The sequence below is a fragment of the Schistocerca nitens genome, chromosome 7, assembly GCF_023898315.1.
Source record: "Schistocerca nitens isolate TAMUIC-IGC-003100 chromosome 7, iqSchNite1.1, whole genome shotgun sequence".
NCBI lineage: Eukaryota > Metazoa > Arthropoda > Insecta > Orthoptera > Acrididae > Schistocerca > Schistocerca nitens.
The window spans coordinates 274954270-274970370 of NC_064620.1; the positions used below are offsets into that span (position 1 = coordinate 274954270).

The following is a 16101-nucleotide window of genomic DNA, read 5'->3' on the forward strand; positions in this document are numbered from 1 at the left end:
CAAAGGCTGGAAGCCGCCTCCATGAAAAACATGACCACACCTTAACACCGGCAGCTCCGAATTTTACTGTTGGTACTACAAACTGGTAGATGACATTCACTGGACATTTGCCATACCCACACCCTACTATCGGATCGCCACATTGTATACTGTGATTTGTCACTCCACACAACATTTTTCCACTGTTCAGTTGTCCAATGTTTATGCTCCTTACACCAAGCAAGACGTCATTTGGCACTTACTGGCGTGGTGTGTGGCTTCTCAGCAGCCGCTCTTCCACGAAATCCATGTTTTCTCACCTCCCGCCTAACTGTCACAGTACTTGCAATGGATCCTGATGCAGTCTGGAATTCCTGTGTGATGGTCTGGATAGAGGTATGCCTATTACACATTACGACCCTCTTCAACTGTCAGCAGTCTCTGTCAGTCAACAGATGAGGTCGGCCTATACACTTTTGTGCTGTATTTGTCCCTTCATGTTTCCACTTCGCTGTCACATCAGATGGACCTAGGGATGTTTAGGAGTGTGGAAATCTCTGTACAGACGTATGACACCCAGTCACCTGACCTCGTTCAAAGTCTGTGAGTTCCGTGGAGCACCCCATTCTGCTCTTTCACGATATGTAATGACTACTGAGGTCACTGATATAGAGTACCTGCAGTAGGTAGCAGCACAATGCACCTGATATGAAAAACATATATTTTTGGGGGTGTCCGGATGCTTCTGATCACATAGTGTACTTGGCGAGATCCATGAGAAGAAATGGGCTCTGATCACTCCTAGACCCATTACCTGTAACACAGTGAAAAGCTGTTGGAGGGCCTCTGTTGACTCATTGTTTTGTGGGAACAGCAGGACATTCACATCTGACTGTTGGGAGAGTATCACAAACAACAGGTTTTGAATGAAATGATCCACGCTGGCTGCAGAATACTTTTTATTGAAAGTCATGACCGATTTTTCATCAATTAAAGATGCATCCTCAGATGTGACTTGACTTTCGTCATACTGCTGTCATAGAAATTGTTGAAATACAACTACCACTGACACCCCCAGCAATGTAGCATGGGGCACAGGATCCGTGATTGTCAAACAAACACGAAAAATTCCCACAGTCTCAACAATTACATAGTAAGTCACAACATTGAAACACAACATCTCTGCTGGAGCAGTTATATTTTTCAGATCGCAAGTATAAGATAGAACAAGTGAGTACAATATTTAGAGTGCCACGTGACAAGAAACAGTAACAAGTTCAGTGGTGAGTGTTGGTCGGCAATTGCCTACATAGGGACATGTGGCAGGGAGCAGTGAATGTGCCTACATGGTCATTGTGCACTGTCACTTGGTCGCCGTGTCACCTTCTAGTGATCGCTAATGGAGGTGTTGGCTTGTGCGTGATGCCTAGTTAGTAGTTTAATGGTTACCGCACAGGCCACCAAGGATTCTTCATGAATAAAAGAAACGAAACACATATGGCAGTCAAAAAGCCGTTTGTCTAGTCACAGAGGTTTACCTTACGTATGTAGAAGATTGTAATAATAAAATATTTCTTTGGCATCTGGTATATCGAAATACTGAGGTGAGGCAGTCATTTTTCAAAGTATTCAGTAGTATTTTCAAGACTGTTACTCATTAGTCTCAAATAACAGGTGCGTAGCTTTTCCAGTTAATACTAAGCAAGTTACTCATCACCTGTGTATTCAGAGTATTTATGTGCAATCAAATTTAAGCTATCTATGAATAATTCTAAGCTATGTGTATCTGAATATGATGACCAGTAGAAAGCTCTGATATCAGTTTAAGACACGTGGGTTCTGGGACTTGGCTGTGAATACTCTGTTAGTTATATACCTGACTTGTGCAGCATGACTTGACTTAACAAGTGTCCATCCCATAGCACCAGTCAAGCTCATCACAGAATTGGATGAAGCATGTGGTATAGAAACCCCCAGGTGTGCACACACACACACACACACACACACACACACACACACACACACACACACTCCATTGCAAACCAGAGTGCTCCAACCAGTTGTTGGAATGGTGCTACGGATCAACAACTGTGCTGAGACCCAAAAAATTAAATTTCCTGTCTCACCACTTTTGCCAGTCTCTGACAACAGGTCAAGAACTGAGAATCGTCTCATATGTCAGACAACGGACAGTGGTTCCAACATTAGTGACAATTGCTACTACTTGCAACCTGTGTTGTCAGTAGTTCCCAGTATGGGCTCTTCCACCTGACAGGCAATTCCTACCAGTATACACACTAGTGCACGTTTGATTTGTTCCACTCCCACAGTGGAATTTTTTTCAGTGGTGTTCATCACACACCTAACTGTGAAACTACCTATAACTAATAACCCCGTTTCCGCTCTTTTGGTGCCTAGACTGTGACAGATGAGAGACCTCTGCCAAATCAGGAGAGACAGGACCCACTTGCTCTGTCTCATTATAAGTAGGAACGCGTGCATAAAATCTGTTTGTTACAAGTATGGGAATTGCATCTTGGCCCTTTCCTATGAAACAGCTCTATATCTGGGCATGACCCATCAACTGCCATTCAGTAACAGCTTAATGTGAGACCAGGGTTTACTGTGGACCATGTCAGCAACAAGAGAGTGCCTCATGACTTCTCCATTGATGCTGTCTGTGGTGGTAATATAAAGCCTCAGGTTAGTAGCTGCCAATAATGAAGCTTCAAGCTATCCAAAAACATCAAACACCCCCCTCCCCCCCCCCCCCCCCCAGTCTCTAAAGACTTTTCATCTGGACCAAGAACATTGAACAAAAATAATAAAATGCTTACTTCACTTAAATGCACGAAAGTGTTCACTTACACTGAATTGTAAATGTTGTAATTCCCAGTTGCATATAGTAGTGCATTTTATAGCCTCTGAAAAGGCAAGTTTGTATTTGGAGTGCTGAGGTAAAAAAAACCAGAGGTGACATTGAAGAACAAACTATTGGCAGATTTTGCTAAATGCTGATTGGAATGCAAACGTGGTACCTCACAACCTATGCACAGTTTGTAACTGTAAACTTGTCTTATTGTATTACAATTTAACATAAGATTATGCCTCTAAATGAGTAGATTAAGAAGGCATTTTGAATTTTTAAGTGCGAGCAATAATTATATGAAATACTGAAAATCAAATTTTTATGGTCCCTGGAAGCTGTTAGATATGCAACCTGCAGCTAGAACTGGGCACCATGAACTATGAACTAGGTTAGCCATTTCGTAATACAGATCTGCAATTGCTGTACAAATTGTGATATAGGCACTTGTGACAGTTAGGACTAAAGACATTAGATGACAGATGAAAACATTTATCAGTTTCAGAATGCTAAGCACTTATCACAGACATGCTGGTAGTATTTGTTAAAGTGCTACATCTACTACTTCATATTAGTGTAATGTGTTGTGTGTTACTAGACCAGACTCTCTTTAAAGAAAGTTAATTGCATGTGAGAAGAAGCACACTAATTTTATTTGTAAAAATTTATGCATCCCGGGAGGTGTGAACCTGAAATTTGTCTGTTGTGCAGTTATTGAATTACAATTTCTGTGACTAAGAAACTCTCTTCACTTTGTTTTCTGTGGTATTTATAAATTACATAGATGATTCCATAACCAAGGGTATAACCCATTACCTTCCACTCAGATTTGTGCTCCCTTTCACAGTTACTGTATGGTTATCAGGCTGTTATACTGGAACATACCATACTTTAGTTTGGAGTGTTGTTCCCCTACCTCTGAATCCCCTGTTCTACATATTACAATCACCACATTTCTAAGAAATGAGGTTTGTTTACTTGAATATATTATGTATGTTACCTTTTCCTTTTTTATATTATTTTGCTTGCATTTTTGCATCCTAACTCTTGATCTGGTAATAACTTTGTATTGCATTTCCAGGTTAGAATAGCATTTGATAGATATCTAAGATAAATTCCATATTTGTTTATTACTATTATATTTATGGACATTAATGACCTTCCTTTTACTGCTCATATTGATTATATAATTTTTTTCTGTCAATGATTACTTTTACAGTTACAAGAATGGGGACAAGAAGACAAACAATGCTGAATGTGGAAAAAAATAAGGAAGAACAAAATGGACAACAAAATAATACAGAAAATGAATGTGAAGAACCATTTGCCTGCTGTGGCTGTAACAGAACATTTAGCACTCAGGCAGTATGTCAGTCCTTAGCAACCTTTTTGTGTTGATTTTCTTTTTCTTCTGCCTACTGAGTTGGTTTTTTCACTTTTTTTATAACTACTTTTAAAATAAGTAATGTTTATCGTATAGAGTATTTAAAAGAAATGAAAGTGTCCCACATTTATCTTGTTAGATGTGAAAACATGCTAAATTAATTGTGCTGCCAAAATACAGCTGTTAAATGTTGTCTCTTCTGTTTTGCTGGTTTTTATTTGTCTTGTTCTGTTACAGCATTCCTAAGCAGAATAACTTCAATTCTAAATTGCTGAAACATTTAGACTTTGTTTACTGCATATGTTAGATTGAATTTGACAAGTTGTTCCACACAAATCATTGGGTACAGATGATATTTCCGATAATGACATTGTTACTTAAGAGAGATAAAGCCTAACTTATTCATTCCGTGTAAAATATTGCAGAGGATTGTTCCCACTGCTCTGTTGCACGTCTCAAAATGGCCAAAGATAAATGTCTTGAAGTATTATTAGTATTATTTGAAATGCTTTTGCATTACAGAGACTTATGGACCTAAAAATTTTCTCTTTAGACGTGGATTTTCTCTTTACATGTGAACTTTCATAGTGATGGTTCTTTCACTTTTGAAAAATCTGTGTGTTAGGAATGCTTAATTTGTTCTACCTAGAATGTGCTTATGACATACGTTGTATAGAGGCAATTGCTTAAATTCTTTGCTTCCTCCCAGTTACAAACTGCCGAAGTCCAATCACTTAGAAAAAATTTGGGTCCAAAAAAACCATAAATTTATACCATTGTTCAAAATGTTACTGGCACAATTGTGTTTGATACTGTGGTTGTTTGCTGATGATGCTGTGCTGTACGATAAGGCGTCAAAGTTGAGTGACTGTAGGAGGATACAGGCTGACTTAGACAAAATTTGTAGTTGGTGTGATGAATGGCTGCTAGCTCTAAATGTGGAAAACTGTAAGTTAATGTGGACGAGTATGAAAAACAAATGCTTAATGTTCAGATACAGCTTTAGTAGTGCCGTGCTTGACCCAGTCATGTCTTTTTATATATCTGAGCATAACATTGCAAACTGGTATGAAATGGAATGAGCATGTGAGGATTGTGGTAGGAAAGGCAAATGGGCGACTTCTGTTTTTCGGGAGAATTCTAGAAAACTGTGGTTCATCTGAAAAGGAGACACTAGTGCAACCTATTTTTGAGTACTACTTGAGCACTATGGATCTATACCAGCTCAGATTAAAGGAAGACATTGAAGCAATTCAGAGGCAGGCTACTAGATTTATTACTGTTAGGTTCGAACAACACAGAAATATTACAGAGATGCTTTGGGAAATCAAATGGGAATCACTAGAGGGAAGGTGACATTCTTTTTGAGGAACAGTATTGAGAAAATTTAGAGAACCAACATTTGAAGCTGACTGCTGAATGATTCTGTTGCCTCTTACATACATTGTGTGTAAGGACCATGAAGACAAGACAAAAAATATTTAGGGCTAATGTAGAGGCATATAGGCAGTTGTTTTTCCCTCATTCTATTTGCGAGTGGGACAGGAAAGGAAATAACTAGTAGTGGTGCAGGGTGCCCTCCGACAAGTGCCGTAAAGTGGGTTGCGGACTATTGATGTGGATGTATTACACACTGAACTTTTTTTCATCATTATTTTAGTTCTGTGATAGATTACAAGCTTAACAATAACAATGTCAGGAATGGTAACTATCCTTCTTTCTTTCCAAAAAGGGAGGGGGACCAGTTTCACATGGAACTGATTTTTCTCTGAGCAAGTGTGAAGGATTCTGGCTTGCAAAGACTTATGTTGCATTCAGGTCAATAACAGCTTGCTTTTTTTCTCTTGTTTGCTTTGCCGTTGGAGTGTTTCGTTTTCTCCAAACAAATCTTACAAACTGATGTTGGATGCTGCTTTGTCATGTGATTCATATGTAAAAACGGTAGAAAAAAAAGGGAACTAAGAACATACTTAACTTCATCATTATGAAAGAATCTGAACTCACTTTCCTTCACTTGTGTAAATTTGGCCCAATTCTGGAAGATTTGAAACTGCTATTTTGCATGTTTAGTCAGAGTACCTTGTCCATTTCCAGCAGCAGTCAGTTTTTTCTTTTGTATATAGTTATTGTGATAGCGATCAAAAGCTGTATAATCATTGCTGTAAATATCAAAGTTAGTTCAACAGATATATTTTTTCATGCATATAACAGAACATTTCGAGCCATGCTCACACTTCTGGTTGTAAATCTTCATTGTTGAACATGTCATGAAAGCTAAAATAATTTTAATCATATTTTAATTCTGTCAGAAAAAAACGACTCCTAAGAGCAAGCAACATTTGCCAGGCATTTCCTTAGAAGCTGCAACAGCTGTAATTTACATTTTGTTATCAATGAGCAGTAATTTTCTGATGGTGGTGGTGGTGGTGGTGGTGGTGGTGAGAACAATGACACAGTATGATGCAGATAGTCCACAGTATTTTTTGATCTGGTCTTTGATAGTTCCATTGTTTTGTCACTTCATTGATTTCTGATCTCTCTGTTGATCCATCAATCTGCACTAAAAATTGACACCATTCTCATTGACCCATAGGGAAAGTATTTTACACACATGAAGTGGCACAGCGATTAAGGTGCTAAAGTTACTTAGTGAGGACCACCTACCCACGTGCTAATGGCCAGATGGTTTCCTTGAAAAGGCCCATCCTTTCACCATCCAAGCTTGTGTTATCCCTCTAATGATCTCATCATACCAAACCGTAGTCTTCCCTCTATTTCAGATGTCCTTCGGCTGTGTGAAGACACGGCAATCTCAAGGCAAAAAGCTGAACACAGGTTGCCATAATATCTCCTCATGTCTCTAACACATTTGAACCAGAATGTGTTATGTCTGCAGTGCTGTCGTCTTAAAAGACTCCACTTCGTAGCCATGAAATTTATTGGTGCTTACTGTTTTACCCATAGTCATATGTTTGACAAGATGAAAGTTCATTTGCCTCGATGATCAATTTACCAGTGATTAACAGGTGTAACCAGTAGTCTGTCAGCAACAATGGTGCAAATAACTATGAAATAATTTAATAAAATATCAAAACACTCATGATTTTGGAGAAATTGGTCAACTACTGTTAAAAAATAATGTCACTATCTGCATTGTATTGTAAAATAAGTAAGAAAACTTAAGAAGATGTTTTTTAAAAATTGTTCTTCTTATAGAACAATTAGTTTGGTAGTTTCCTTCCAGTGACACTATGTATAGTAATCATCAAATTGTTTATATCATGTTAGATGTCATTAACACACACATTTTTCAGGGTTGCAAAAGGCACATGCGTTACTGCCCAGCTGCTGATGGGTCATTATTTGTAGTGGACAAAAGGAACATTAATGACTCTAGTGCACATGAGAACAATCTAAGAGGCAGCCAGAGTTCAGAGGAAAGGGAAGTTGATAACCCACCAGAATCACAAGATGGTGGCAGCCTTCAACAACAGATGAATGGTACACACTTTTTGGTTATTTCATTGTAGTCATCACTACAACTGACAAAATGAGGCTAATGAGCAACATAAACAAGCATATTAATGTTTCTAGATATAATTTTTATTTTGTTCTTGTAAGACTATCCCCACTACTCTTTCAGTACTTACATTACTAAAGTGTCAGTGGTCACTAGAATCCTAATCAAAGTGCATATTATTGAATATTATTCATTATGACCTTTCCTAAGACCAGTGCCTTGTTTTATGGAAGCAATTTCTTTGACTGCTTAGTGTTGAAAGACAGACTTTTGAAAAAGATGATTTTACACAGTTTAATTTATTTTTAGCAGCTTACATGTTTGCTCGTAACATTGCTGTGATTAATCTGTGCAAAAAGAAGTTTCATACTGAATGAGCCAAGTTTATAATGATGCCATCTCAATCCTCAACACCCCCCCCCCTTCCCCTCCTTTTTGATACATTATTAAGTTTTTGACTGCAGTACTGTCCATTCTGAATTTATGATCCCTATCCCTGTGTAACACATAGAGTACATTTGTTATTATGGCCAATACTAGACATACATAGTCTGGTTAGCCATTATTGTGTAAGAGTACTTTAACAATGGCTACAAAATATTATAGCAAATAAAAGAAAATTTATCAGGTAAAAGTACTGGATGTTTACATTACACACTACCCCTCTTTTAAAGTTTTTGGAAAGAATTTTGAGATTAAAAATAACTGTGCCACATTTTTGGAACCACTCTCTCATTAAATCTTTAAAATATGACAAGAATCTATAAACTAACTAGTATCACCATCCCTGTGGCATGATTCCCCCATTCATATCAAATAACAATATATGCTTCTGCATCGTTAAGCTTACAATCAGAGAAATGGTTGTAATGTCATGACAAATAAAAATAAATCAAAATATTCATACTATGTGACATATTTATTTATTGTCTGTTCATCAAAGCCTTTACTTTTACCCATACTAACCAGCAAATCCTGTTATGCACAACAATTCAGTAATCATAGACAATCAGACAGCAGGTTTCCATTTAGATATGTAAAACAATGAAAATGTAAATGGGTGAAAGACAGTATTTTCGGCTTCAGCTTAATATAAACATTATAAGAAAAATGTTATTAACCAACATAATAACTTACTGAGTAAAAACATTATTTGAGCAATTTTTTAAAATTATGCTTTAAATTTTTTCCATATTTCAACTTAGCAGTGTAGGCTGACAGTCCGCTGTAAAGTTTGTGTGGACAGTGATTCAAATCCTTGTGCAACCATCCAGACTTAGGTTTTCACTCATCATCATCATCATCATCATCATCAGCCAATTCAATCATTAGATGATATGGCCTCTTCGAGTAGTGGATTCAGGTAGGCTTTCAGAAGTCTTCTCCAAGTGAGACGGTCTTGGGCAGTTCTCTGCCAGGTGTTACCAGCAATCTTCTTGATGTCTTTGTCCCATCTGTCTGGTGGTCTTCCTCTAGGCCTGCGGTGCTCTCTCGGACTCCACTCCAGTACTAGCTTCGTCCATCTGTTGCCTTTTCTTCTTGCAACGTGGCCAGCCCACTGCCATTTCAAGGAACGTACTCTCTCTAAGATGTCATTAACCTTCGTCACAGACCGGATGTCATCTGCCCTTTTCCTGTCCTTTCTTGTATAGCCCAGCATTGATCTCTCCATGGCTCTCTGTGCTTCCCTAAGTTTCCCTTTTGTGAATGAGTTCAGTGTCCATGTCTCGCAGCCATACGTCATCACAGGAAGAATGCATTGATCAAAGGAAGAATGCTGATTTACCTAAATTGCTCCAGGCAAACACTGGGATGGTTTGTTTGAAAAGGGCATGGTCAATTTCCTGCCCCACTCTTTATAAGTCTGAGCTTGTGCTCTGACTGTGGTGACTGTGCTGTCGATGGAAAGAACTCTACTCTTCCTTCCTTTCTTATACCACTCCATTTTCCACCCATGTCCTACACTTCCCACTCCTTACCCTTCTCTATGTCTATCTCCTCCCCTGCATCAGTGTCCATACCTCTGTCCATCTCCTTCCCTATATCTCTATTCATCTCCTCCTCCCTGTTTCACTAGCCATCACCCACATCCTTCTTTCAGCCCCCTTGTCCGTGCCCATCTCATCCTCCCAACCTTCTCTGCCCATTTCATCCTCTCTGTCCATTTTGCTCTCCCTGTGCCCTCTACCCAACCCCCATGAGAGTGAGGCGTCTCTTTCCCCCCCACAGTGCTTGTTTCCAAGCTATAAGTGGTGTGTGTGTGTGTGTGTGGGGGGGGGGGGGTAGGGGGCACGCGTGACAGAGAGAGAGAGAGAGAGAGAGAGAGAGAGAGAGAGAGATCAGTAATTGTTCCTGGGTTTGAAACAGCGGTTGAGGTGAGAAGTTGAGAAGTGATCTTTGATTGGGGGAGGGGGGGCGGCTTGTTGTTATTTCTGTGGTGTATGGGCATATAGTGGGGATGTTGTCAGCACCCTTACAAATGCTAAAAGAAACGAATATGGTTAAAAGGGCTAAAAACGTTGGCTCACTCAATCACTCTCATGTACTTACTTGTACCTCATTTACATTGATCCATACAATCACTCAATATCACATGCCGTAAGAAAGGAAGTATGCCAAGGCCGCACGGTAGGCTTTCCTAGGTGCAGCGTATTATCTGTCACTTCCAGCCACTTGTCTTCCCATCGACCCATGACTCTGTACCCCAGTGGGGCGATAGCAGGCAGGGGGATGGCACACTGAAATAACTGAGGATCATGACCCACCTCTTTGGCTACTATATCTGCCCTTTCATTCCCCACAATACCCAAGTGCCCCGGTACCCGGTAGAGTGACACCTTGTTCCCCAGCCATTGTAGTTGAAGGAGGGTGTCCAGGATATTCTGGACTACTTTTATCTGCTGGGTACAAGCGTTGTAGGTAGTGAAGGGCACTCAGAGAATCGAAACAAATGAAGAATTTAGCACTTGAAGCACATCTTATTTGATCCAGTGCCCGCAAGATTGCATATAATTTCATGTCAAAGACAGTAAAGTCTCGAGGCAGTCGACCTTGAGTACGTGATCAGGGAAAACAACATAGCAATGAACGGAGTCCACCTGTTTTGACTGATCCATAAAGACAGCTGTAGAGTTGTGGTACTCAGTTAAAATGTCATAAAATAATGTATTAAAAACATATGCAAGAGTACAATCTCTCCTGACTGCACCATATCTAAATTACTCTGGGCTCTGCAGTAACCAAGGTGGCAAGCAGCTAAAACCTGGCTTTGGGGTTGTACGTGCTCCACACCAAGTAACTCCAGCATACATTGCACACAGATCCCAAATGACATTGTTGCTCATGAATAATTGGAGAAAAGGCATCCCAAAGGTGGATGTGCAACAGTATGTTATGCTGTGAAGTCAGAGGTATGAGGAAATTATGTGCCTGACACACCATGAGGAGCTGCCACTGGATTGTGTTTAGCATTTCCAAACCTCGGCACATAGACTGGGTACAGGCCTGGTTGTGTAAGTATCTGTGGCCAGCCTAATCCCCTTATAGTAGACGACATCAATGATCTTCAGGTGAGAAGGCCTCGCTGATCCTTATGCCATGCTTCCATAGTCTAGCCGTGAATTTATAAAATCCCTATAAAACTGGAGCAGATGCACCCTGTCTGCTCCCCAAGACTTGTAGCTAAGGCACTTTATGCTATTCAGTGCCTTATGGGATAGGGCTTTCAGGTCAGGTGTGGTAACCATTACAAGTTGGAACAAAAAATGAGGCCCAGAGACCTCACCGAGTCTTTAAAATTTAGAATGGTATCTGTCATTTGCAAATAAGATAAATTAAAAATGCAATGTGAGTGATTAAGTGAATGCACACACACAATTATGTGCAGAAAACTGAAAACCTATCTTTGCAGCCCACTTCTCCAAATTCAGCACTGTAAGTTGTAAATGGCGAGTCACAGTTCAACACCGGAGAAGGAATGGAAATCGGCAAAATTATCCACAAATAAGGAGCTTTGTACAAGACTCCTCACCATAGATGTGATACTGTTTATGTCTGTGGCAAAGAGGGTAACACTTAAAACTCTGCCCTGCTCAAAATGATCTGACAGTGTGTCACCTACTCTGGACCTAAAAAACCACTTAAGTCAGGAAGGACTGTATAAAATTGGGGGAGGTGGCTATTGATGGAGTTGCATGAGAATGTTGTGTCTCCAAGTAGGGTAGTACTCCTTACTGATGTCAAAGAATGTACCGAGACAGTATTGTTTATGTAGGAAAGCCTACTGAATATCTGCCTCTAGTTGGGCCAAGTTGTTGACAGTCAACCAAAAGCTCCGGAATCAACAATGAGAGGGGCTAAGGAGTTGCTTGGTCTCTAACAAATAGACCAGTCAACAGTTAACAATTCACTCCAGAGTCTTCTTTACGGATCTCGTTAAGGTGACACTCTAGTAACTACTGGAACATATTTTGTCCTCTCATAGTCAGAGGAGAGATATCAGATTGCCCCTCTCCACGAGTTGGGAAAGTTGCCTGTCTGCCACATAAAATAAAAAATTCGAGGAAGATTTCCTCTGATGCTGCTGACAAATGTAAAAGCGTGCAGCAGTGGATTTGGTCAGGACTGGATGCGATATCACGAGTCTGAGACAGTGCCGATTCCAGCTCCCACATGAAGAAATGACAATTGTAAGACTCAGAATTGTGTGATCTGAAGTCTAAATTGACCCCTCTCCAGTCAAATGTTGCCAGCGAAATGCTGGATCCTAGCTGGTGTCATCAATAGTCACTGCAAAATTCTCTGCCAATACCTGAGCGATGTCTCTTAGGCATTGTTTGGAGAGACCCCTGTTTCAGCACTGCTGCTATTGTTAAATGACTATATTTACGGGAATTGTTCGAGAATGCTTCCCATGTTTTTGTAGAACAAGTGGAACAGTTGAGGGAGTCCAGGAACATTTCCCATTACCTTTTATTGCTTCGAGCCTTGGGCCCCATGCCCCAAAAGACTGAGAGATTGTCTGATGATGGGCAGTACTTAAACTGTTGAAGATCCACATGCCTGTCCTGGTTTGCTGAGTGGCACTCACTGGTCCACCAAGGAGCAGGTGACCTAAGATGACCTGAGGACTTTGGGGTTGATAAGTCAGTGGCATGATGGATCATTTGTGTGGTGTTGTCCACCCATTCCTGCATGTTGTTGCAGTATTCAAACAAAGCCAGCCAGCTGGCTGGTCAGCATCCAGTTAGCCCTGCTGACCATCCATTTTGTTGGCTTCTGTTCAGGTAATTTTCCATCCAGATTGTGAATGCGGAGTGGGAAGTGGTCAATGACTTCCCACTGAACAGAGTCTGTGAGAGCTGGAGAGCAGAAAGAGAGGTTGATGTCTAAGAATGACCCGTAAGCAGCACAAAAATGAGTGGGGTACACGTGTTGAGAATGCACAGCTCATGAGACTCTCCAAAACCTGACTGTGAGGGAAAGTACAGGTTGAGCCACAAAGACATGATGGGCATTGAAGTGTCCCAGTAGGAGAAATGGTCTGGAGAGTTTTCCCATAAGATCTATGATAGCAACAGAGTTTATTACATCACGCAGAGGTAAATACAGTGTGCAAAAAGTGATCCTCAAACACACATGAATTTAAGCTGCAACTGCTTGTAATTCAGCAGCCAGGAGGGAGAGCAGAGGAGTGGTGTGCATTATTGACAAACAGAGTGACCCCTCCTTTGGCCCTTTCCCCAGTCAGGACAGTGACCCCTCCTTTGGCTCTTTCCTCAGTTAGATCATAGCTGTGATAGAGGTATAGACCCGTAGTAGTACAGGGACATCAGCTACAGTGACCCCTCCTTTGGCTCTTTCCTCAGTTTGATCATAGCTGTGATAGAGGTATAGACCCATAGTAGTACAGGGACATCAGCTGCCTTCAAGTGAGTTTCTTGCAAACAGAAGCACAGGAGGTGTTCCTGTGCTTGGAGTTTCAGTTCTTCCTCTTGTGTCCTGAACCTATTAATGTTCCATAGGAAAATGGGAGCCATCTATCATGGATGTAGCACTTTCATGCTGACTTTCTGCCTAGAAGGGGAACCCAGAACAGGTACTCGATACTGGTTGTAAGCCTTCTCTTCCATTCACATGGGAAGCATGCTTTTGAAATCTCTGTTTAGTTCAGGAATTCAGTTATGGACAGCCCAGTCTGTTTATGGAGTTTTGGACTACTTACCCCCCAGGGGGCTCACCGCTCTTTCGTGAGTACGTGCTTGGTGACCATTGGGCCCCAGCCCTCACAGCACCACTTCTTTTTCAGTGCTGCTTGTCTCCTCTTCTTCTGTCCTTTTCCCCTCTCTTGGGGAGATGTCTCGTGCCTCCATGGGCTCTTGAAGCTCATTTGCATTGGTTTACTTGTAGGCCTCTTCTCTCTTGTGCTGATCTTTCCCCATACTGTTCTTTCTTTGTATCTCTCTTTCCCTACACTGCTCTTTTCCTGTATGGCTCTTTCCCTGCACTGCTCTTTTGCTGTATCTCTCTTTCCCCGCACCGCCCTTATTTCCCCCCGCACCGCCCTTATTTCCCCCCGCACCGCCCTTATTTCCCCCCGCACCGCCCTTATTTCCCCCCGCACCGCCCTTATTTCCCCCCCGCACCGCCCTTATTTCCCCCCGCACCGCCCTTATTTCCCCCCGCACCGCCCTTATTTCCCCCCGCACCGCCCTTATTTCCCCCCGCACCGCCCTTATTTCCCCCCGCACCGCCCTTATTTCCCCCCGCACCGCCCTTATTTCCCCCCGCACCGCCATTATTTCCCCCCGCACCGCCCTTATTTCCCCCCGCACCGCCATTATTTCCCTCCGCACCGCCCTTATTTCGCTGTACTGCTCTTTCCCTGTTCTGATCTGTTTTTTCCTCTGTTGTAGCATTTGAGGCCATTCTTTCTTTCCTCCTTTCCTTTTTATCTTTTCTTCTCCTCCCTGTGTGTACCTGACAGCCACCCACGCGTTTGCCACATAGCAGGAGACTGGGTAACAGGGAATTCCCAGCCCTGGGTTGGCATGTAGGGCCTGCACATACCCCCTGGTACAGGCCAGGCCCAGGGACGGGTGACTGCCTGAGCTGCTACCTTCCTTCTTTCCTATTGATCCCGCCATCTGTCGTTCGGGAGGTGTGACCTAGGATGAGGACAATCACGTAAGGCAGGGAGCTCCCCTTTGGAGGGCCCCTGCTGGAAGGAGCACGCCATCGGAGATGCTGACAATCATGGGGGACTTCTTCCCAATGACTGACTTTCCGAGTCTTTCCCATAAACAAAACTGGAATGAGGCTCCTCCCTCAATGTCTCTTCCTGTTGCCCTTGATATCTAGTAGTCTCACATTTAGACGAAAACCAGACTTTTGCTACCGTTAAACCCTTTGTTATACGGAAAGGCATGGATGGCATCGCCGGCCCTGTGAAGTCATGCTCTCATTTCCGCAATGGTACTCTGCTTTTGGAAATTTTTAGTCTCTCCAGGCCCAGAAACTACTCAAGGCCCAAATCCTCCTCGAATATCTTATGAAAGTGGAGGCTCACAGCACACTTAACTTGTCCCGCGGTGTTATCTACACCTGGCTGTTGGATGGTGTGACGGAGGATGAAATAACTAATTATCTGTCGGATCAGGGCGTTACTGCTGTTCATAGAGTTATGATAAAGGAAGCTGCTGATTTGGTGCCCACTCGCACATTGTTCCTGACTTTCGATCGGTTAACGCTTCCTACCAAGATGAAGGCAGGCTATGAAGTCCACCTCCTTCTCCCCGCTGCATTAATTGTCATGGAGACCATGCTGCTTCTTCTCGTTCTTGTCCCATCTATTAAGACAAACAGGCTGTTCAGGAGATAAGGGTGAAGGAGAAGGTACCTTTTCCTGTTGCCCGGAAACTGTTGGCAAACCATAAACAGACTGTCCCTTCGTCTGGAAGCTACAGCACCATATTAGCCTCTCCCCGTTCCACGAAAAACATGGCTACGCAAACTTGTGACATACAGTTCAGTTCGATGGTGCCAATGTTGCCTCGCCTTCAAGTTGACACTCCGTCTCCCGCTTCCCGGGCTGTAGATTCTGCTACCCGTTCTTCGCCCTTACCAGCGAAGACGTTTGCAGTGCAGCCAGCGAACCATCAATTCAAATAGGAATATTCCCGGGAAGATATCTTGCATACCTCGAGTTCACAGCCGTCTGGCTCTTCTGCCAATCGCTAAAAGCCAAAACAATCATCCAAAGGCAAACAGTCTTCCCCCTCTGTGACTCGTCGGACCTCTTCGACTCATTGGTCCCTTTCAACTGACCGACACTGGGGAAGCTCCATTGATCTC

The 16101-nt window shown here is 42.1% G+C and overlaps 1 protein-coding gene across 2 annotated transcripts in view; it reads left to right on the forward strand.

Moving 5' to 3' along the window:
• LOC126195409 (gastrula zinc finger protein XlCGF57.1-like) overlaps positions 1-16101 on the forward strand; it is a 135243-nt gene that overhangs the window by 44693 nt on the left and 74449 nt on the right. For both annotated transcript variants that reach the window (XM_049934006.1, XM_049934007.1), the window contains exons 4-5: positions 4065-4210; positions 7544-7730. In XM_049934006.1, coding sequence (XP_049789963.1) covers positions 4065-4210; positions 7544-7730 — 333 coding nt within the window. The remainder of the gene's footprint in view (positions 1-4064; positions 4211-7543; positions 7731-16101) is intronic.